This window comes from Geotrypetes seraphini, chromosome 3 (assembly GCF_902459505.1).
Source record: "Geotrypetes seraphini chromosome 3, aGeoSer1.1, whole genome shotgun sequence".
NCBI classification, from domain to species: domain Eukaryota; kingdom Metazoa; phylum Chordata; class Amphibia; order Gymnophiona; family Dermophiidae; genus Geotrypetes; species Geotrypetes seraphini.
In genome coordinates this window covers 349,333,925-349,358,944 of record NC_047086.1, presented here as the reverse complement: position 1 = coordinate 349,358,944, position 25,020 = coordinate 349,333,925, and the positions used below count along the sequence as shown (strand labels likewise).

General features: G+C 45.1%; 1 protein-coding gene across 2 annotated transcripts in view; it reads right to left on the bottom strand.

Annotated features, from left to right (window-relative positions):
• Positions 1–25,020, bottom strand: part of FLVCR1 (FLVCR heme transporter 1) — a 107,845-nt gene that overhangs the window by 28,242 nt on the left and 54,583 nt on the right. For both annotated transcript variants that reach the window (XM_033938722.1, XM_033938724.1), the window contains exons 6-7: positions 19,779–19,889; positions 5,302–5,407 (exon numbers count right to left, since the gene is read on the bottom strand). In XM_033938722.1, coding sequence (XP_033794613.1) covers positions 5,302–5,407; positions 19,779–19,889 — 217 coding nt within the window. The remainder of the gene's footprint in view (positions 1–5,301; positions 5,408–19,778; positions 19,890–25,020) is intronic.

Below are 25,020 nucleotides of genomic sequence, written 5' to 3'. Positions count from 1 at the left end.
TTGATATGCACCAAACTGGATTTGTTGCTAAGAGACATTCATCTAATAATACCAGATCGGCATTTCATATGTTAAATTTAACAAAAGCCATGAATGAGCCAGCTTTCTCTGTATCTTTGGATGCAGAGAAAGCCTTTGATCGTGTGGAATTGACCTTTATGTATCAGGCATTAGATTGGTTTGGTATAGGTTCAGGATTTATACAAATGATTCAAACATTATATAGCTCCCCTGCTGCAAGATTGTATATTAATAATAATTTATCAGAGCATTTTAACTTGCAGAGGGGGGTTAGACAAGGCTGTCCTTTATCTCCTTTGCTTTTTGATATTGTATAAGAACCCTTGTTATTAGCCATTCAACAAGCTAAGGGGATACAGGGTATTCCTTATACAGATCGGGAATATAAAATCTCTGCATATGCAGATGATATACTGCTTCATTAGAGAAATCCAGAAATTACCATTCCATGCTTGCTTGAATTGATTGAGAAATTTGGCAAAATTTCAGGATATAAGATAAATTGGAGTAAATCACTTAATGTGCATTGTGCAAAGGGCTTGTTTGACTCATTCTCTTTTATATGGAAGGAAGATGGATTAAAATATTTAGGAATTTGGATTAAAAATACACAATGACACAATGAAAGATAATGAAAAAGTTTTGTTAAAGGTTACAGAAATGTGTGAGCAATGGAATCCTTTACATCTTTCTTGGTGGGGGAGAGTTCAAACAATCAAAACGATGATATTGCCTGTGGTTTGTTATCAAATGAGTATACTACCAGTTTTTTTTCAAGGGTCCTTTTATAAAAAATTAAATCATATTCTTACAAAATTTATTTGGCTCAGTAAAATGCCTAGAATCACTTTAGTATCTTTACAAAAACCAATTACAAAGGGTGGGGTAAATTTTCCAACTTTTTATAGGTATCATCAAGCCTATATTTTACACCAGGGTATATATTTGGTCCTCCCAGAGCTCATGGAAGATACTCCAGATTGGCTATGGTTGGAATGGCGACTCATGTTCCCTTTATGTTTATGTTATGTTCTCAGTATTAAGATGCCTAGAATATACAAGGAGAATAGAATATTAATGGACACATGGAAAACATTCCACTTCATTAGTAATTTAACACCTATCCCAATTCATAAGTCAACAAATCAAATGATTTGGCTAAACTCCAAGATTCAAATTGGCGGATTTAAAGTCGTTTGGAAGCATTGGATTATTGCAGGTATACGGATTTTAGGTGACGTTATTTCAAATGGTAAACTGCTTGATTTTTTGCAGTTGCAACATAAATATTGTCTTAACAAATCACAAAGTTTTAGATGGTTGCAACTGAAGCAGGCTATTCAGGAAGGGTTCCCTGAATGGAAAAATCTTAATAATCAATATAGCTTGGAATTCTTGCGCTTCCAGGCGGACTTTCTGGGACACCAGGCTGCACAGTGGTATAAACTGATATTTGGATATATGAATAAAAAACCAAAGACAGGTCTTGGAGACATTTGGAGCATTGAGATTAAGCATTAAATTAATGCGTCTCAGTGGCCACGAATTTGGTATTGGAGAATGAGATGTACAGTGTCGCATCTATGAGACAAACTTGGTTCTTTTTGTTGCATAGAGCATTTTGGATCCCAGTACCATTACAAAAGTTAGATAGCTCTAATAGATGCTGGCACTGTAATCTTGAAGCAGGGGCTCTAGATCATTTATTATTTATTGTCCCTTTATTATGGCCTTTTGGAAATCAATTTGGCCCCAAATTAATTGTTTTTTGGAGAATCATGTGGCATTATCCTATGATACGATTTTATTCGGTATGCCAATGAGAACAAAGAGCCAAATTTCATCAAAGAATAATAAACTTCTAATGATTATGACAGGAGTCGCCATACAACAGATCACAAGTAATTGGAAAAATTGGAATAGACTCAATTATAACTTCTGGTGGAATTCGATATGTCACATTTACAAAATAGACAGAACAATAGCTGTGCAAAAAGGGAATTTTAATAAATTTAAAGAGATATGGGGACCATTGACAAAACATTGCAATGAGTAGATACCAATTTACATTATAGATACAATTTAAGGTAGAAGGAATGGGAGGAGGGAATTTGAATTTATTAAATGATTAGATTACTAGGAAAGATTATTTATGTGATATATTTGATTGAATGTAAGATTGGAAGGGTGGGAGGGATGGGATAAAAAATTTTTATCTACTAGTATCATAAATGATAGAATTTCAAATGAAGTACTCATTGACAAATGTTTTATATATATGTATTTGTTGTAAGATGAAAAATGTATAAAGAATTATTTAAAAAAATAAAACAAAGTGGTGTGTCTCTGTTTCAGCATGCACAATAAGGAGATACTGGAACAAAAATAGGCTGTATTGTACAGTTGGCAGAAAAAAAGGCCATTGCTGCACCAATGCCAAAAACAGCATCTAGAGAAACCTCAAAACTTTTGTAACAAAATAATTTGGAGTGATGAGACCAAAATTGAACATTATGGTCACAACCATAAATGTTATGTTTTGAGAGGTTTCAACAAGGCCTATGGAGAAAAGAACACCATACCTACCATGAAGCATGGCGGTAGATCCCTGCAGTTTTGGGTGGATATGAGCTAGTGACACAGGGAATTTAGCCAAAACTGATGACAGGATGAATGAACATCTCATCAGAAAATATTGGAGGAAAATTTGCATTCATCAGCCAGGAAGCTGCACATGGAGTGCGCTGATTACCATATGTTCTATGGACATTTTCTTGTTTACCGTATTTTGATGTACCTGTAACTATTCTACATCTTTTTGTGTTTATTACTGAGGTTTGGGGGTGGGGGTAAGATGGGTGGGGCAAGGGCAGGATTAATTCGTCGAGGGCCCCTAGGCACACAAGTACACTGGGCCATCTGCCCCCCACCCCACCCCACCATGTATTTACCCATTTTCTTATTTACTTCTTTATTTCCACTTTATTTCTTTTATTTTAAAATTCAAAACAAACAACAATTACCATACAAGTGCCAGTGTACAGTTTTTCTTCAATGCGACCTCCAAACATCTCTGAACAAATCCCCCCTTCCTTCCTAGATGAAGAGATCTTCAGCTGGCAGGGCTTTGGGAAGCCCACCAATTTATATTTTGCATATGGGTAGGAGGCATGGGGCATGGCGGGAAGAAAATTTAGTGCCCATCATTTTATTGGACTAATACATTTCTCACTTAGCTTTCAGAGGTTAAAACCTCTTTCTTCAGATCAGTAAACTATACTGCTGTTACAGTATCCCTGCTTGACCTGAGGAAAGGAGTTATGGTCTCTGAATTAGTAAAAAATGTATTAAAATTAGTTCAAACAGTATCATCTTATTTCCATTTTCTATTAATAAACGATTATCAATACAGCCACAATAACACCTTATCCTAAAGCAAAAAATAAATAAAACAAATAGAAATTTTTTCTACCTTTGTTATCTGGTTTCTGCTTTCCTCATCTTCTCGTCATTCTCTTCCTTCCATCCACTGTCTGCCCCATCCATCTCTGCCTCTTCCATATGGCATCTGCTCTCTTTCTATGCCTCTTCCAGAAATTGTCTGCCTCTCCCTTCCAGCTCTCTCTCCCTCCCCCCCATTGGTGTGGCATCCATCTTCTTCCCTTCCCTCCTCCAATGGTCTGGCATCTCTCTCCTCTCCTTCCCTTCCCACACTCCCGTGGTCTGGCATTTCACTCTCTTCTCCCTTCCCCTCACTTCCATCAGCATCTGCTCCCTTTCTTTCCCTCCAACACAATTGCATCCAGTATCCTTCCCCCTTATGTCTCTCTCCCCTTACACACCAATTACATCAGCAAATGCCCCGTTTCTTTTCATCCAACCCAATTCCATCCAGAATCCTTCCCCCTTATGTTTCTCTTCCCTTTCCTTGCACACCAATTCCATCAGCATCTGCCTCCTTTCTCTCCATCCACCACCCTTCCATACCATCCTTCTCACAACCCTTCCCATACCACCCTACCCCTTCTCTTCCTCCACCACCCTTCCATACCACCCTGCCCCCTTTCTCTTCCTCCACCACCCTTCCATACCACCCTGCCCCCTTTCTCTTCCTCCACCACCCTTCTATATCATCCTTCTCACATCATCCTTCTCACAATCCTTCCATACCACCCTGCCCCCTTTCTCTCCCTCCACCACCCTTCCATGCTCCTTTCTCTCTCCCCTTCCAAACATTGCAACTGCCGGCTCTGCCCTCTGAGCTCCTTTGCAAAAGGCAGCCCAAAAGCAGAATTAGAACAGCTGACGGCAACGGGTTAACCCCCCTCCCTCCGCATCAACAGAAACGGGCCTCCCCCCCCCCTGCATCAACGGCAATGCGGCCAGATCTGTTACAGGAAGGTACCGCGATGACTGCGTCTGCCGGTCCATTCCCCTCCGACGTCACTTACTTGCTCTGGAAGAAGTGACGTTGGAGGGGGATGGACCGGCAGACGCAGTCATCGCAGGACCTTCCTGTAACAGCCAGCCGCATTGCCGTCGATGGGGGGGAGGGCGTTGCCATTGATGCCGGTAGGGGGACGTTGCTGTTTAAAAAAAAATGGCAAGGTGAGTCATCCTCCTTCAACGGGCTCCCCCCTCAGTTTTGGGCCCTGTGCCCTATTGATTAATCCTGCCCTGGGTAGGGCAGGGGGTTAGAGGGTTCTTTCTTTTTTCCATGCTGGTTCTTGGGTAGAGGTATTGTTTTTGTGTATGCCTATATGCATTATGCTTCTTGTATTGATGCCTCTTGTTATTTGTAAGCTTGTGTGGTTGGAAAATATACAATTACAAAGAAAAAACTAGAATTAGTTGTCTGTGGCATTATTGTCCCAAATTATACAGAAGTATGTGCAAGCTACCTCCTATCTACCCAGAGAAACAAATCATCCTTGTATTGCTCTAATACACGCTAATATACCTTATGTATATTTATTATACACTGACAAATCAGACTTGTTCATTGCCCTGGAGGGCCGCAGTTTAATACAGCTGATTATAGATCATCTCATGAGTTAAACAAGCTTAGAAGGGAAGCTGCTTAAAACTAGCTTTACAAGATAGGAGCTATCTGAAATCTCTGATGCAAAAGGTCAAATCTGACTTTTTGCTTTCTACATCTACAACAGTAAATTTGAAATAAAAAATAAGACAAACAAAAAGGTTAGCAGTAAGGCCTCTTAAACCTTATTGTCCTTAGGAATGAGGGAAGAGATAGGTCTAATGGGCTACATGTGTTACCTGTGCAGAGGCATTGAGGAGCCCTGATGATGTGCCTTCTGACTCAGGGTATGTAATTTCCACACCAAACTCAAAACCAAGGGGAAGATAACCAGTCATGAAAAACCTGAAAAGAAGCGGGAATACAAAGCCTTTAATATCTTCCCCTGGTGTAGCAATGATTCATAGGTATTTTCTATTGGTACAAGGTGGCAAAAAACAGAGTTTTAGAAATTCTAAAATTGACATTAAATCCTGAATTGTTCAAATTGAGAACCTACACCAAAATACAATTTACAAAACACCTGTCAATTTTCTTTCCTTGAATTCTGCCAGACCAGTATAGAAATACGAGTTATGGCCCCAACTAAACAGAATCATTACATTTATGATGCTTTTAAGCACAGGTAAAAGTTTATTTAAGTTCTGAGTCTACTGGAATGTCCCAGATATTTTCTATATTGTAATCCGCCTAGAACCGCAAGGCACAGGCGGAATAGAAATCCCTAATGTAATGTAATGTAATATACTACCCATTGTAATATATATCAGAGAAGTTCATAGAGGAGGCATACAGAGAGGCCGTGGAACAACATTGGAACTGCCAAGATATATCCGCAGAGAATGAGGACCACCTGGAGGACAATCACAAGAAAGGACTAGATGACGCAGCAGCAGGACATGGAAACTGCGGGGGGAACCAACAGGAATACGAGTCCAGTGCAGGCCAACGCTGGGAGGAGGAAAAATGGAAGTGCACTGAGGACAAGGACTTGCGGCTAGAGAGATGGACGTACACCAAGGACATGGACCTGTGGCTAGAGAGACAAGAGAAGATAGGGAAGACAGCAATCGTCGTGGGAAACTCCATCATCCGACAAGTCGACAGCCACATAGCAGGAGGAAGACAGGATCGACTGGTAACCTGCCTACCAGGGGCCAAGGTGGAGGATTTAGTGAGCCGCATTGACAGGATCATCGACAGTGCGGAAGGAGGAGATACGGCAGTGGTGATCCACGTTGGGACAAACGACATGAGCAACAGGAACTACAGCAGGGAAACACTGAAAGACCAGTTCCGGATGCTAGGAAGGAAGCCGAAGATCAGAACATCGATGGCAGTGTTCTCTGAGATCTTGCCGGTACCCAAGGCCAACAGGAAGAGGCAGAAACTGAAAGCAGTCAACGCATGGATGAGACGCTGGTGTGAGGAAGAAGGATTCCACTTCGTGCACAACTGGACGGTGTTCTGGGGAAAGGGCAAGCTATACAGGAAGGATAGACTCCACCTCAGCGGAAACAGAATAAGGCTACTTGCAAGCAACATCAAGCGAGAAATTGAGAAGTTTTTAAACTAAGTAGAAGGGGAAAGCCAACAGTTGACCAAGAGTTGATGCTTCGGGAATCAGAGGATACTGTGCAAGAAGATTGCAGGGAAGACTCACCGGATCATAGGCAAGATAGAAATCTTGATGGATCGAAAGGGATGGAAGTGAGGGAGACAGAAGGAGGAAGAAAGTGCAAGAAAGTAACAGGCCACAAACTTAAGTGTATGTACACAAACACAAAGAACCTACGGAATAAAATGGGGGAATTTGAAGCTATGGCACAAAAAGATAACCTAGACATCATCGGCATCATGGAAACATGGTGGAACGAGGACAACATCTGGGACACTTTACTACCAGGATACAAGTTATACCACAGAGACAGAGTAGGACAAAAAGGTGAGGGTATTGCCCTATACCAGGGGTGTCAAACTCAATTACATTAAGGGGCCGAAATCCAAAACACAGGTTAAGCTGCGCGTCAGAACCTGCCCAATCTCCGCCCCAGACCCCACCCTCATAATAATACTATTTATAACACCATTTTTTCCATTCATTTTTCATATATACACAAACAATACAGTGGTACCTAGGTTTACGAGTGCACCGGTTTGCGAGTGTTTTGCAAGATGAGCAAAACATTCACAAAATCAGCGCCTCGGAAACTGAGCGTGCCTCGATTTGCGAGCAGTGCCCCCCATGATCCGGCACCCTCCCCCCTCCACAATTCGGCACCCCTCCCGCCGCTTCTAACTGTCATTTGGGCCTCGGCACCGGCACGTCCTGTGCGTTGGTGCCGGTGCCCGAAGATCGGCCTCCTCTTCTTGCTGGGCCTTGAGTATCTGCGCACGCTCAAGGCCTGCGAGTTCACGCTCTCTCCGAGATTCTCGGAGATCTCGTGAACTCGCAGGCCTTGAGCATGCGCAGATGCTCAAGGCCCAGCAAAAAGAGGAGGCCGATCTTCGGGCACTGGCACCAACGCACAGGACATGCCGGTGCAAGTGCCGAGGCCCAGTAGACAGTAAGAAGCGGCGGGGGGGGGGGGTGCCGGATCGCAGGGGGGGGCCTTCGGGGGGAACGTATCAAAGCGAGTTTCCATTATTTCCTATGGGGAAACTCGCTTTGATATACGAGTATTTTGGTTTACGAGCATGCTTCTGGAACGAATTATGCTCGTAAACCAAAGTACCACTGTATAATCTTATTAACACATAATGGTAATGGTTAACCACAAAATTAAACTACACATAACACACTGTATGCTTCTCAACATTCATTCCTACCAGAACACAGATAACCCATATGCAAATACGGGACAAAAAACTAAAAGTACTAATTAGTGCTGCCCGATACCGATTCGAATCGATTCAATTTTAAGAAAAATCAGCCTCCCGATTCGATGGCTGACCCTTCTTTCCCCCCCCCCCCGTGCCTTCCTAAAGCAGGAGCAGCAGCGCTGCCTCTTGCTGGCTGTCCGCTGCCACTCCTGCTTGAGGGGAGAGGGTCAGTTGGAAAGGCCTGAATGTTTCCCCAGCTTAAATTAATATGGCAGACTGCAGAATCGCTGGTGCTATAGCGATCCCTGCAGCTGCCTGTTGTCCTCAGCGGCACGTTCTTTCTGCTACGATCCCACCCCTCGTCTGACATCAGGATCAGGATTGCGGCAGAGGAAACGTGCCGCTGAGGATGACAGCAGCTGCAGGGATCGCTATAGCACCAGCAATCCTGCAGGCTGCCGTATTAGCTTAAGGTAAACACAGGGAAGCTGGGGGGAGCAGGCCTTTGCGGCAAGAGAGCTTGCCTTGGCGGCGTGAGGGCAAGTCTTCACGGGGGGAGCAGGCCTTCACGTCGGGGAGGCAGGCCTGTGCAGAGGAAGGAGGAGAAAGGAGTAAGAGAGGGGAGGGGAGGGGAGATGCCAGACCTGGGGTGAAGAGAAGAGAGAGACCAAACCAAAAAGAGGGGGAGGAAAGCAGAGGAGAGGTGCTGGACTAATGGAGAGATGGAGAGAGAAATGCAAGACCACAAGGGGAAGGGTACAAGAGGGACAGATACTGCTCCAAAGTAGGTGGGCAGGGTGCAGGAGATATAGGAGAAAGCCTGTACCTGGGGAAGGGGATACAGGAGGAAGAGAGAAAAAAGAAGCTGGATATGGGGAGAGATAAGATGCTGGGCATAGAGGGAGCATAGGAACAGGGACACAAGCGGGACAGTACTAGAGAGAATAGGGAAAGAGACACAGAAGACAGATGCTGGATGAAAGGGTAGTTGAGAAAAGGAGAGATGGTGGATCTGTGGATGGTGGGGTCCATTGCTGCAGCTGCGGGAGGATGTAGATGAACAAAAGGAAAGATGCCAGACCTCCGGGGGAGGAAAGGGAAACAGAAAGGGAGGACAGAGATGGAAGATGGATGGTTAGCACAGAGAAAGAAGAAAGAAGGAGAGCCTGATCAGAAGAAAACCAGAGCCTAGGACCAACATGATTTTAAAAAATGACCAGACAACAAAAGGTAGGAAAAATAATTTTATTTTCTGTTTTGTGATTACAATATGTCAGATTTGAAATGTGTATCCTTCCAGAGCTGGTGTTAGACCGCAAATGTGAGTTAGGATTTAGCAGAGAGAGGAAAAGTATTTTTTGTTTGTTTATTTTGTTTACACCACAGGACCAGTGTGGGTAGGAGAGGGCAAAGGGAGTGAAGAGGCTATAAAATACACCCACCAGGATGTTTGGAAAAAAACCACCCAATTGGGCAAGAAAATCGAATTGAAAAATCGATTCAATAGGCTGAATCGAATCGAAATTTTTTTTTTCCTGAATCGGGCAGCAATAGTACTAATATATTTTTAAAAAAACATCCTAAGATTCAAGATTCTGCATGCAGTACAACCGCCAGAGAAAAAGAAACACATGTATTTCTTCCTGAGCAGTGCAAAAGATAGACAGCAGATTAAAATGCTCAAAATTGACAATTCAAACACTAACTTGAAAATAAAATCTTTCACCCTACCTTTGTTGTCTCCTTCCCTCCATGCTGTGCCTCCCTCTGGCGGGTGTCTAACCTTCTGGCCGGCTCCAACCTGGATGTTTTATTCATTCAATGCCCCCCGGTGTTACCTTGTGGCTGGCTCCCAATTCCTCACAGCTGTAGTGTGCATGGAGCCGTGTGCAGCGGCTCCTCTTGCGTCCTGCACCTGAACCGGAAGCCTTCTCTCTGACGTCACAACGTCAGAGGAAATGCTTCTGGATGAGGTGTGGGACATGCGAGGAGCCGCTGCACGCAGCTCCATGCACACTACAGCTGTGAGGAGGAAGGAGCTGGCCACAAGGTAACACTGGGGGCATCAGACTGCTGGCTGCATAAAACAACCAGGCAGGCCAGATTTGGCCTGCGGGCCTTGAGTTTGACACCTGTGCTCTATACATAAAAGAGGGAATTAAGTCTACCAGAGAGAACACGACAGAAATGAACAATAAGGTAGAGTCTCTATGGGCTAAAATACCGGGAACAAATGGAATGGATACGAAGATTGGCATCTACTACTTATCCCCAGGGCAGTCCGAAGAGACTGATGAAGAAATGACGGACGAGATTAAGCATGAATGCAAGGGAGGCAATGCAGTTATCATAGGCGACTTCAATTATCCAGGGATAGATTGGAATCTAGGCAATTCCAGCTGCAGTAGAGAGACCAAGTTCATGGATGTTGTAGGCAATTGCTTCCTGGAACAACTTGTCATGGAAAACACGAGAAAAAATGCAATTCTAGACTTAATTCCAAATGGACTACGAGGACCGGCACAAGGTATAGAAGTAGAAGGGACGCTGGGAAACAGTGATCACAACATGATCCACTTCAACCTAGACATAGGAACAAAAAATCGATCCAGAATGACGGCCACGGCACTGAACTTCCAAAAAGGGAACTACGAAGGGATTAGAGTCATGGTGAGGAAGATTAGGAAGAGGATAAGCACTATAAATATGCTAGATCAAGCACTATAAATATGCTAGATCAAGCAAGGTCCCTTTTTAAGGACACAGTCACAGAGGTGCAAAATTTATATATACCGTGTATCAACAAGGGTTTCAAGAGGAAAAAGAACAAGGAACCGACGTGGCTCACTATAGCATTGAAGGAAGCGATCAGAGTGAAGGAAGCGATCAGAGACAAGAAGACTTCATTTAAGGAATGGAAAAGGACAAAAACGGAAGAAAACTGGAAAAAGCACAAACATCAAAGCAAGTGCCATAAGGCGGTAAGAGGGGCCAAAAGAGACTACGAAGAGCAAATAGCTAAGGCCAAAAACTTTAAGCTGTTCTTTCAATATATTAAGGGGAAACGACTCGCAAAGGAAGCGGTGGGGCCGTTAAGATGACCAGGGAATAAAGGGAGTACTAAAGGAGGACAAAGCCATCGCCGACAAACTGAACACATTTTTTGCGTCAGTATTTTTTATTGATTGATAGGGTGGGTTGGATTGGTTTGGGTTTTGAATAATTAAATATTTATATAGGTGCTTACTATTTCCTTATAAAGATGAAAAATATGTTATCTGCACTTTTTGAAGGATATGAATATATTTCATTAATAACTATATAATAATTTTTTGATGGGAAAAATGTATTGATCTATTTATATATTGTAAGGATTTTAAGTGATGTATAAAGTGTAAAATGAAGCGGTGACACCTCTAGTCGAGTGAGCCTTGAGCTAAACAGGCAGTTGCTTGCCACAGCCAATGTAGGCTGACGAAATGGCCATGTGAATCCATCAGGCAATAGAGGCCTTAGAAGCTGGTCTGCACCACCTGGTCCTCTCTAAGTAGTGAAGCAAAACTTCACGTACATCTAATTTCCTCAAAAGCTCATCCTTCTTTTCTTACCCCATGGAACAAAAGCAGGCAGACTTCCTGGTTTACATGAAAGGAAGGAACCGTATGGAGGGATACTCCCGCCTCCATGATGCGAAGAAAGGGTTCCCTACAAGAGAGGGTCTGCAGCTCCGAAAAACAGCAAACTGAGACAATTGCCACAAGGAAATCCATCTTGACCATAAGGTCAAGAATAGACTCCTCCTTCAGCGGCTCAAAGAGAGGTTCAGTCAGTCCCTTCAGCACAATATTGAGATTCTACATAAGAAAAGGTTGACGCAGAGGACATAAATGAAGCACCCTGGTCACATCAGTATGAGCCATAAGTAAAGAAAAGCCACTGTGCCTTCTGAAACAGGAAAGGCCTGCCACCTGTACCTTGAGGGAGGCTACCAGAAGGCCTTGTCTAGACCAGCCTGCAGGAAGCTAAGACCATCGGAATTTGAGCCTGCAACGGGCTCCACCAGGCCTCTGGCATAATACTGCTGGAAAGCTCTCCAAGCCCTAGCATAAGCTGCCATGGTAGACTGCTTCACGGATTTCAAAAGCATGGCAATGACCAGAGTAGCCAGAGTCATCTAAGGCCTTGCACTCAAGAACCATGCCATAAGACCAAAGCGCCAGGGGTTCTCCATAGGAACAGATCCCTGACTGAGAAGGCTGCGATGACAAGAGAGCCTCAGCTTGTCTCGCTGAAGATGAATCAGATCCGCATACCAAGGGCGGCAAGGCAAGTCCAGGGCCACTAGGATCACCAGGCCTGGATGAGACGCAATCCTGCAAACAACCTGACCCACCATGGGCCAGGGCGGAAAGTCACATATGAGTTCCTGAGTTGGCCAGGGCTGAACCTAAGCTCCCAGGTTTTTTTCTTCAACTGAAAAAATGGACTTTGGAGTTTTTGGCTGAAGCCATCAAGTCCACCAAGGGCCTGCCCCAGCGACTTACGAGATGGAAAGCTTTCTGCGAGAGTAACCACTTTCCCGGGTCCAGGATTTAGTGACTGAGAAAGTCCACATGAACATTGTCTACGCTGGCCATATGAGCCGCTGAAAGAGCTAAGCGATGAACTTCTACCCACCGGAACAGCATTTGAGCATCCTGATTTACGAGAGCACCTCTGGTGCCCCCCTGGTGATTTACATAAGCCACTGCCATGGCATTGTCAGAAAACACCCTTACCACTTTTCCTTCCAGGGTGTTCTGCAGATCTCTGAGCGCCAACTGAATGGCTCTGAGCTCGAGATGGTTGATTGACCAGTGCCTCTTACGGAGACACCACAGGCTCTGAATGAAACAATCCACGCAACTCGCATCTGTTGTCAGAGTGATCCACACTTTGATCCTGAGGGACTTGCCCCTGTTGAGAGCAGTTCCCCAAAGCCATGAGCACAAACTGCTCCGCACTGATTGTGCCAAGGAAGAGGCATCTGAAGAGAATGATGTTGTGGGAACCACTGGGACAGGAGGGACTGCTGTAGTGGCCAAATGTGCACTCACATCTTCTAGGGCACAACTTTCAGGGAGGTCGCTATGGATTCCAGGACCTGCAGATACTGCCATGCCGTGGAACTCGGGATCACCAAAGATCCTCTATCTACTTCCAGAGATTTAATCTGTGTGACTTGGGAAGAACAACACGACCTTGGACCAAACTCCTAGGTAGTCCAACGTCTGAGATGGAATTAGTTGGCTTTTCCTGAAATTGACAATCTAGCCCAATGCTGCAGGAGAGACACAACAGTCTCCACCATCTGCTTGCAATCCAGTCTGGATGGCGCTCTGATCAACCAATTGTCTAGATATGAATGACCAGGACCCCCCTCTCTGTGGAGATACACCGTTACCACCGCCATCACTTTGGTGAAGGTGCAGGAGGCTCGAATGGTAGAGCTGCAAACTGGAAATGCTGTTGACCATGAAATCTCAGATACTTTCAATGTCCTGGGATAGGAATATATAGACAGGCTTCTGTTAAATGCAGAGAAGTCAAACTGCCCCAGAGCCACCATTGCAATGGCAGAATGCACTGTTTCCATTCAAAAGTACAGAATCTGTAGAAATGCAATGACTGACTTGAGATCCAGTATAGGTCTCCAGTCTTCTGAGCCTTTCTTTGGCACAATGAAGTATAAGGAGTATCTGCTGGTGCTCAATTTGCTTTTGGAAACTGGTTCTACAGCCAGAATGTCCAAGAGACACTGCAGAGTCGCCTCAACCTTCAGCGCTTTCTCCGGTCTTCCTACTGGAGAATATAAAAACAGATCTGGAAGGAGGCAGAAAAGTCTCTCTTGTGTCCCTCCCATATGATGTCTAGCACCCATTGGTCCAAGGAGACTTTCTTCCACTTCTGTAGAACGCCTCCAATGCAAGGAAGCATGGCTGAGGCCCTGGCATCATTGTGACTTATTAGAGGTGGTGCTGACACGAGAACCTGAAGCCTGTTGGAGTCTAGGGTTGGAATAGCATCTGTAGCTTTGTGAATATCTCTGGCTAGACAAGCCCAAGGAGCCTTGGCAAAACCTGTGGGAGGGACAAAAATTGCTATATCCTCCCTCGGGAACACGCCGAGGCTTGTTATCCAGAAGGGACCTAGGATGGCGGTCTGCCATCCTGGCCATCAGGTGATCTAATCCCTTGCTAAAAAGCATTTGACCCTTAAAAGGAAGTCTGCTGAGAATCATCTTGGAGGCCAAATCCCCAGCTCAGTGGCAGATGTACTGTTCTACGAGCCGAAATAGCATAAGCTGAAACTTTGCATAACACCCAAATAAGGTCATATATCTTCCACATAATCAACCTCCTTCCTGCACCAGATGGGGGGGAGGCATCGTCCTCTACCGAGGAATCAAGGCGTAACTTCATGTGACAAGCACGTGCCACAAAGCAGGCAGCTGAGCTGCCTTAATACCTGAAGCCACCTCAAAAAGCTTCCTCAAAACCAGATCTACCCTGCGATCCTGAGAATCCTTCAGCATAACTCCTCCCTCAATGGGGAGGGCAGTGCGCTTAACAACTTGAACCACCACCAAATCCACCTTCGGCTGCTCAAAGAGCTGCTGAAAATCTGGTGTCATAGGATAACACTTAGCCATGGTCTTAGTCAGCCTAAAGGAACTCCATGAGATCTGGATACGACAGAAAAAAAGGATGTCAGAGTATCAGATTGACTCATGATGGTACATTGAGATGTGGAGGGCTGAGCCTCCAAGTTCAGTTCCTTTATGGCACCCACTATAAAACGATGGACAGATGCAGACTTAAAAGAGCTGATGAACTGAAGAGTCATCACACATATCAGGACTCTTAGAGACCAGCTGGCTAACCGTACCACAAACAGTATCTAAGTCATCCAGGGTGGACATAGTATCTATGGTATCAGCGCACCAGTTAAGGCCATCCGGATCCGTGACAGGTGTACTGGGGGCCAGAACAGAACTCCTACAAGAGAAGGCCCTGACAGAGAAGTTGGCACAGTGCCCATCAGCTGTGCCATGTAGGTCAGGTCCGTGGGATATGCTCTTCACAAGCTAAACTAATTCTGGGGAAAAATCACAGATCAGGGCTGACATCAGCTCTTTCAAAGACCCAGACAAGGACTGCGAGAGGTTCCAGGACTCTGGTATGCCTGCGTTTTGCGCCATCCCCAGAAACAAGCACTGGGCAAAAAAGTTTTACCCATTTCCCTGACCCAACCTGGCTCCCCAGCCCTGGAGGACCCCAAGAAGGCAAGGCTCAAAGCTTCTACCCTCTTCCCACATGCGGCACATGGAAGCATCTCCGCAGGTAATTCGGCACAATCCACACCTACACTGGTGGAGTCCAATGAAATTGAAGGGGGGGGGGGGGGGTCGAGGCAAAAATTTCAAGTTTAAAATTAGATTGTTAAAAATCCAAGATGACCACCGCCAGAAAATTTGCGCCTTAAAATGCCTCATTAAGACTTCACAAAAGTTCAAAAACTGGCAATTTTGGGGGTGGGAGACTTGACCCATATCCCCAGAAAGGACTGAAAAACCTTTTTTCAAACATCCCCCCCCCCCCCGATTCTCCAATGGAAGGTAATGAAGCTGTGCTTCCAGTCTCCACAGCGCCTGTCTGACAGCTCTGTCTGTGCAGCTGAAGTGAAGGGAAAAGATTTTCTGCCTCAGATTTTATCCGAACAGCTCAATCTTCAGGCTGCCAATCAGGTGGACCCAAACCAAAACCTCCACCCCAACAGAACCTTTCCATACAACCGGGGGCGAGAAAATGCAGCCTGCGCCCTGATACCCCTAAGGCTGTTACAAAGGGCACATTCAGCCTACACTTAAACCTCTGACAAGGTCAGAAGGTAAACACACTCCCAGGGGGACAGACCCCGAGTGCCAAAGTGACAGAAGGCTGGCTCAACAAGTTCACCCGAAGACTGCCCTGTGGAGTAGCAGTCTGGCTCCATGGAAACTGCATCCTTTCCCAGGCAGAGAACCCTTCAAAGGGCTCCAGGATCACTGAAAAACAAACTAAGTGAAAAAAAAAACATAAAGAAAGCAGAGCTAATCAAAGACTTCTGTATGTTTGCCTGTAGAAATGAAAACTGCAGGGGGCTCTATGTAACTCAGCCAAGTGGAAGGAGCAGAAGAGAAAAATGTGTTTGATTTCTGCAACACCTGGTTTGCAGGATGGGATGAAACCCCTGTTGGAATTACTCTGGAGTGGATGTAACTGAATTTTATTCTTTCCTCGGGGATTAACAGCAGATAATAATTTCTCCAGTCCTTTTCCGACTGACCTCTGGTTCCTGCAGTAAAACTTTCTGCTGGGAAACTGCACTCTGCAAAGAAATCCTCATGCGCAACCACCAAAGTCGCTACAGACTGTGTAGTTGACCCTTTATATTTCACATAAGCTTCAAATATCATACTTACAAAATCAGAGCCAAATCCCTGACCTGGATCTCCTGCGGACCTCTGCAGGAGAATATCTCATCTCCTCATAGGTTTAGAGAAGTCTACTCATTTGCGTTTTGACTACAGTGAGTCACCATTCAAGGGCTCTAGGGGAGATTTATGCCCCAACAAATGAGCTTCCTGGAGACCAGAGAGAGCTAAGTCCAGCACCCCTCCACCCCAGGTGCTCCATGGCATGTGGCACACAGATACTCCTTAGCCGGTCATCCAAAGCAAATCTGGCATGATACAGGGATCAAACAGCTTGAGGAGCCAATATTAACTAATTTTTTACAAAATCAGGGAGTTTTGAGGCAAATAGAGGCTTTTAAAATAAAATTGGGAAATCCAAGATGGCTGTGCGGCAACGTTTTGATGCCAAAAAAAACAGCCTGGAAGAGCTATATTAAAGTTCCAAAAATTCATGAAAGGGGTTTTGGGAGGTGGGGGACCCTAAAAGAAGCCCCAGAAACCCTCAAACATTGATTTTTTTAGTACCACCCTGAAAGTCTCCCATAGACTGTACTTACAGAACTGTTTGGTGCTGTGCCTGCATCAGGTTCCATTGCAGTTGGATTATGTAGAAAATTTCTGCCTCAGACAAGTCTATAGATTCTTCCAGCTTGTCTCTTTGGGCTGCCTTTTAGTCAGACTAAGTCTGAAACTCTCAACTCCTCTAGCTACTCACATCTTCGGTGAAGGGGGGAGGGGGACGGATGCAGCTGGCACAAGCTAAAGTCCTCTGGACAAACATGGGGCCACTTAGCCTGCGCTCAAGTGCCTGATAAATCAGGGGCAAGCCTAGCTCTCAGGGGAGCTCTCCTCAAGATGCTTTAAAAGTTAGTGCAGGCTGGCTAGGTATGTTCACTGTAAAAGAGCTGCTCCCGCCCCCCAGCTACATCCCTCTCAACACAGAGGCTGTATCGTCTCTCAGGCAGGGCTCCCAGGATTCTAGAAACCCCTGCAGCACCAGGAAGCCTCAAAGCTTGGATTAAACCCCCCCAAAACTAATAAATCAAAGCAGAGCAGATGAAGACACCTTCTCAACTCGTTATAAAAGGAAAAACTGAAGGGCTGAGCATTGACCAATGACACAAGGAGGTGACGTTGAAGATATAGATGATACCTTCTGCAATCCTCAGGTTCGAAGGGAAGAAATTCTCTTGTCAAGACTCATGTTCCTTTTGCATTGGAATTTGCTGTTAATAAACTGCTGTGATGCCTTTTAGGCCACTTCAGCAGTATATCAAGCGCTAATAAATATTGACAAGAATAAAAGATCTCACTGGGCCACACTAGTGCTGCCCGATTCAGGAAAAAAAATTTCAATTCGATTCAGCCTATTGAATCAATTTTTCGATTCGAATTTTTTTTATTTATTTTTTTTTCAAACATCCTGGTGGGTTTATTTTATAGCCTCTTCACCCACTCCTCCCACTTTGCCCTGGCCTCATCCTCCACAGCACGTTCCCTCTACTGTGGTCCCGCCCCTCCTCTGACATCAGGGGCAGGATCACAGCAGAGGGAACGTGCTAAGGAGGACAATGACAGCCTGTTAGGATTGCTACAGTACCAGCGATCCTCTTCAGGCTGCCCTAATTAGCTGAAGGTAAGACCAGGAGGTCAGGGGGGAAGCTGGAGGACGTTACAAAAGCCTATGCAGCACTTCCCGAATGACCCTCCTCCCTTGCTCCATAAAGCAGGAGAGGCAGCGGACAGCCTGCAAGAGGCAGCACTGCTGCTCCTGCTTTAGGAGACCGACCGGAAGGTCTGGAGGAGAGTTGGTCAACGAATCGGCGATCCTGATTTTTTTTAATACATTGATTCAAATCGATTCACCTGAAGTGAATCGGTGAATCGATTTGAATCGGAAATCGGGCAGCACTAGGCCACACCACTCTAGAGGCTATGCAAGCCATTTCTCTACACCTTCCTCTCTTCTCTCAAAAGAAATCCAGAGCATTCAGCCAGTGGTGTACCAAGGGAGGAGTGGGGGGGAGGTCCACCCCGGGTGCACGCTCCAAGGCGGTGCACAGCCGGCCGGGTCCGGAAGCTCCCACGCTGCTGAAAACTGCACCTCAGCGCGGCTGCTGTATTTATTCAGAGCAGAGTCGGCAGCTGCGCTGAAGTGCACGAAGGTCCCGCAATGATTATTTTTGCTGCCGCTGCTTCGGAAGAGGTAAGTGACGTCAGACGGGGGGTGGACTGGCAGCCGCAGTCATCGCGGGACCTTGCCTCTGCCAGCCCAGCCCCCTCTGATGTCACTTACCTCTTCCAAAGCAGCGGCAGCAAAAGTAATCATTGCGGGACCTTGCTGATTTCGATGGAGAGAGAAAGAAACATAACAGGGTGGTGGAAGGAGAAAAAGGGGGTCAGGGTGGTATGGAAGCATGGTGAAGGGTGATAAAGGGGGTCAGGGTGGTATGGAAGCATGGTGAAGGGTGAGAAAGGGGGCAGATGCTGATGGAAGTGTAGGAACGGAGAGGAGAAAGTGAATCACCAAACCATGGGGGTGTGGGAGAAATGGAAGGGGGAGGCATAAAGTTTCTGGAAAGTGAATAGAAGGAGAGAAGATACCATATAGAAGGGGCAGAGAGAGGGTAGACCGTGGATGAAAGGAAGAGAGTGACAAGAAGATGAGGAAAGCAGAAACCAGAGAAGACAAGGTAGAAAATATATATTTTTTTTGCTTTAGGAGAGATGCATTGCTGTTTCTGTGGTGTTGCATTGTATGCAGTCCAGTTTCTTGGTGCTTCAGTTTAATCTTTGTCTATGTATTTTTATTCTATCTCCCCATTTACAAAACCATAGAGCGTTTTTTAGCGTTGGCATCTGAGCTGTTACCACCATTGCAAAAAACCACACTACATTTTTGTAAAAGGGGGAGCAGTTAGTTTGTGATTACATACTAGGCAAAGGTGTTTTTCTGTGTTCTGTGTGTTCGAAAAGACATGGTTTTCTGTTAGGATTGATCTGTACTAGTCTGGCTTGTTTAGTTTTACAATGGATTTATTGACGTACTGCTCACTACAGTATGTAAGATGCTGCCTTTTCCTAGGTACACTCTTGTGTGACATGTGGATTGTTACTAAAAATCATGTTTTTCATACAGATGTCAAAAAATGATGGGCCCCGGGTGCCACATATGCTAGGTATGCCACTGCATTTAGCTCAGGCACTATAGTTTTTGTATAAAAAGGGAAGATTCAGGTTTGGTGCAAAAAGGGGTTGTATGTTGGGGGGTGCTTGAACTAGTCTAGCATGATAAGGACTTTAATAAATAGAAATACATATTACAGTATATTAAGACCTAAGAACATAATTTCTATTTTGCCATTAAAAATATCCAAAGTACTTTTTGCTCCTTACCCAAGCACACCTCCTGTGATAAAAACAACAAAAATGGATTTCAGATCCAATGTGAAGGTGAAAACAAGCATCCCAATGAATGACAAGATGTAAACTATTAGAGTAGTTTGTCTGGAAATAGAAATAAAAAGAAAACACATTAGCTTGATCTAGTAGCATACATCACACACACACAAAGTGCTCAGCTCAGTGTTCTAAATAGATTATAATCTCTTAATTCTAAGACAATAAGACAAATCTCAATATACTCTTTCCTGATATTCCCAATAACATATGCCTCCCCACTTAACTGGAAATCCTAATGGGCTGTACAGTATATCTAACTACAGTCCATTCTCGTTTTCCACGTTTTTCCAATGTGTGAATTCGCTTGTCTGCAGTTGCATCAATTGTAACTAATATTTTTCATTCACGCTGCTGTGTTCACATATTTGTGGACTGATGCTCACTAAATCCTCCTCTCCCCTGATGTCTTGCAGGGTCCCCCGCCTGCTATAAGCTCAGGTGGTCCAGCGGTGAGCTGGAACAGGAACGATTCCTCTTGTCTCTTGTCCCAGCCGACTCTGAAACCTTCCACCTTCCAGACCTGTAAAGCCTACCTTTAAAAGCCCCAATGGTCCAGTGATGAACTGGGGCAGGAGCATAAAGATCACTCCTGCCCTGGTTTACCGCTGGACCACCAAGGCTTTTAAAAGGTAGGCTTTACACGTCCAGGAGGCAGAAGGTTTCAGAGTCTGCTGGGACAGGAAACAGGAAGGATCTCTCCTGTCCTGGCTCACCACTGGACCACTAGGGCTTATGGCAGGCCCAGGGAAGGCCTGCAACAGATGCTGGGGTGGAGGGAGAGGGTGCAGGGAGCTCAGAACCTAATCTTATTCTCCCAATAGGATCTGCAGGTCACTTTCAGCAGATTTCAGGCACAAGGTGTACTGCTGGAACTTAACATGTATTTTCCCATAGAGACAGCAATTTTGTTATTTGTGATTTCGCAGTTTGCAAACATTTTCATAAAACATATTACCGTGGATTACAAGAACGGACTATATATTCACTAAAATCAGTTAGTACCTAAGAGAGCTCATGTCAATGCTCAATGACAAACTTTCAGTTAATCTGCTTCTGAATCCTATATTCAGCTTCCATGTGGCAAATGACAGTTATTCCTACCATGCCCCTATTCACAAATGGATTTTGATTGCACCCCAAATGTTTTTACTTTCCTATATGTCCATGAGAAAACACCCAGATACCGCCTCCTTTTCTCTTGGCATTGCTCTGTATACTTATCTGCACTTGGAGCCATCCTGAAACTGGATGAACCAGATATTTTTTCCCCATGGACTATGCACCAATTTCATTATAAAGTCAAGTCAACTTTTCTTTGAAAACTACCAAGGGGGCAAGGGAGGGGGAGGGGTAGTACAGATTTCTACAGATACTTTTTCCCATACAAAAGAACATTATCTTCCTGACTTAGTCCCTACTTCCTACCCTTTCCCATGGATAAAAGTATATGCGTTGATCCCCATGCATACTTTATCCATGAAAAAAATGAACAAGTGGGAAACATGAAAAAAGGATCTGCAAAAGTTAGAGGAATGGTCTAATACCTGGATAAAATTCAATGCAAAGTGCAGAGTAATGCATTTGGGGATTCGAAATCAGAAGGAGCCATATTGAGCAAGGGACTTTGGACGTGCACTCATTAAGCTCAGTGTAAACAACAAAAAAATATGAAATGTGACACCAATGCAAGGCTCTATTCAATTTTATTGTTGCTATTGTGCTATCATGGACATCCCAAGGCCAGTTGCATTAGTGGGAGGTCGTTATAGTTGCCAAAATGCTGGCCTTCTGATAACGAGCTCAGCTTAATATCTTAAAACACTCATTATATACTTTTGGCTCAGTGTGACAAAATCAGTTTCTCAACCAATAAAAATCAACAAAGGAGGTGTTTAAAATTAGACAAAGAAAAAAGTTTCAAAGGTGCTGAAATTTTCTCAGCCCTCTCCATGAGCTGACAGTTTCAAATTTCATCGATCTTTACACAGAAGCCTTAGCCTGGAGGAGGAGGGGCTGGTTTCCCCCTCTCAGATGTTGTTTTAGGATTTCTTTAGGTTGCAAAGATATATAATATGTTTTTTCAAAACCCATTCTTTTGTTCAATACACAGCCACACAATCACATACTTTCGGGCCCTTCATTCATTCATAATTTCATTCATATCTCGGCCATTCATATTTAATGCATTTTATATCTTAGTTTAGGACACGTTATCTTCCTAGCCAGCCTAAAGCACATCTGGTATCAATTAACACCACGATGCTGAGAGCGGGAAAAACTCTGAACAAAGACTTGACAGAAAGTCAATGGAGTTCATGCACATCCCGATTTCCTCCATGATCTAGCCTAACAGCAAAGTACATAAAAAGAATATTATTATACCTTCCCTTATATTAATCTGTAGTGCGTTTTTCTGGCCTTGGCCACATTTATATTCAGATTTTTATTCACCGGTTTTTCGTACGCTTCTATTGGGCGTGGCCTTAACTGACACATATGCTTGTATCTAACTAGAATTACCCAGAATCATACGAAAAGCAGGCACTTAATACTGCACTATCATGTTCTGATATCCATTCCATTACCGTCCCATAAACATCACCCCCTACTGGCCACGAGCCACTACTCCTCAATATGTGCTGGGAGGTGAGAGACTGATGTGCACAGATGGGGAGAGGGACCTTGGGGTGATAGTGTCCAAAAATCTAAAGGCAAAGAAACAGTGTGACAAGGCGATGGCTTTTGCCAGAAGGATGCTAGGCTTTTTAAAGATAGGCATAATCACCCTGTATTTACACTCTATGCTCTATTCTATGGGATTGTGCTTTTCCTGTGGATAATTCCTTTTTGATCCCATACACCATCTTTTCAGATGTTAGTCCCATACACAAAAGCCCAGCAATCTGCACCTGGAGCAAAGCTACTGCTAGACCTTTCTTCAGGCCATCTTGCAGAAACTCCAGGACCCGAGGAATTAATGGAAAAGAAGGGATCACCAGCCTCAGGGTGCACCAGATCTGGTAACACCTCCAAGCCTTTGCATAGGCCGCCGCTGTAGACGTCCGCTTTCTGTGAAGCAACGTGGTGATTACTGCTGAAGAATAGCCCCAGCTAGTCAAGGCCACGCGCTCAAGAGCCATACCATAAGACCAAAGTGGTCCAGATCTTGCATCGCAATTGGACCCTGTGTGAGAAGGCAAGAATGACAAGGGAGCATGAGTCCCCAAACCTGATGGAGCCAAACCATCGGCATACCACAGCCGCCTCGGCTAATCGGGTGCCACCAGAATCACCAGACCCTTGTGGGCTGCTATGCACCTCAACAGACACCCTATCATGAGCCACAGAGGGAAGACAAAGATGATCCTCCTGGGGCCAGGGCTGAACTAGAGTGTCCAGGCCTTTGTTTCCAGCCTCTCACCGACGACTGAAGAAATGATCTGCTTTCTTGTTGGCCGCCGTTGCCATGAGGTTGAATGTGGGACACCCCCAATGATCCACTATGCAAACAAATGCTCTTCGAGAGAGTGACCACTCTCTAGGGTCCAGTGTCTGACGACTGAGAAAGTGTGTTTGATGTTGTCCACTCCTGCCATGTGTACCGCAGACAGCGCCACGAGGGGTCTTTCTGCCCACCAAAAGAGCAACTGAGTAAGAAGGTGGTTCAGGTGCAGGCCACAGTCCGCAGACTTTTGGATATTGCGAGCATAGAGCCTGTGCCGGAGCAAGATTCGGGGTCTGGGAGATATTCGATATACTTTATTGTTCCAAAGAGAGGATCCAATAAATGGGGACCAATTATGGACTTCAAGGTGGTCAATGCAGCCCTGAAAGTCCCTCAATTCCACATGGAGATGGTATGCTCGGTGATTGCATCAGTTATGCTGGGGGGAGTTTCTAGCCTCCCTGGATCTTACGGAAGTGGATCTCCACATTCCCATTTTCCCAGACCACTGGAAGTACCTGCAATTCCATATTCTGAAGCGACATTTCCAGTTTCAGCACTGCCCTTTGGGTTGGGTGATCAACTTCAGAAAGAGTCACCTTGAGCCCACCCAGGATTTGGAGTACATGGGAGTTCAGTTTCACACAGGTCAGAACAAAGTGTCTCTGCCCGTGTCCCGTCAGAAGAGGCTACAGCAGGTTATCAGGGACCTTCTGGCCACTCTGGTCCCAACGGCTTGGCAGTATCTCCAGGTTCTGGGGACCATGGTGGCATTGATCGATGTGGTCCCTTGGGCCAGAGCCCACCTGCGTCCACTTCAGGATGCCCTTCTTTCGCGCTGGAATTCACAGCAGGAACCATTACATGCATCCCTGCCCTGGACAATGGTGGCTCGTAACAGTCTAGCGTGGTAGTTGTGTCCTCTCTCATTGTCCTAGGGTCTTCCGCTCCGGGTCTCGGACTGGGTGATCTTGTCGACAACTGCGAGTCTCAGCGGATTGGGAGCAGTGTGCATGTCTGTCCCTATTCAGGGCCTGGGGGCGCCCTCGGAGCGCAAGTGGTCGATCAATCGCCTGGAACTTCAGGCAATTAGGCTGACCCCTCTCCTCTTTGTGAGTTGTCTCCATCATTGAGCCGTCCGTGTGTTCTTGGACAATGCCACAGTATCATCATCATTTTAGGCTCAAAAGACAGAGCTGGTTTATTTAATTAGATAGTTGCTGTAGCAGCCTGTTGGTGATCCTTGCTACAGGCGAACATGGGGCAGTACCAGATATTAATTAGAGCAAGCCCCCAATTTTTTTTTTTTATACAATAGCCGTAATAACCCCCTAATGCTACTAAAGATTCTCCAGCAGGCATACATGTAGAGTTAGAGCTGGAAGGCTTAAATCTCCAAATCGGTCAGGCCAATTTGTTTTTCCTTTTTTTAAACAAATCAATTCGCCTGATTCGAATCAGAATCGGGCAGCACTAGTCGAGAGAGGCAATACAGGAGCTGCTGATAGTAAAGAGGAAGAGCCACCAAGGAATTAATAGCAGGCAAGGAGACCAACCCATACTGTCTTCTCATTCCAAGCTCCACCCCATTAGTACATACAAACTGCACCTGTGGTGTAATCCCTGTGCTCAACTAGAAACCAGCACCAGCTGAATCAGGAGCTAGCCTGTTTGACTAGTCCAGGAACTACAGAGCAGACATCTTCCACTAGACAGAAATACTGAATTGTA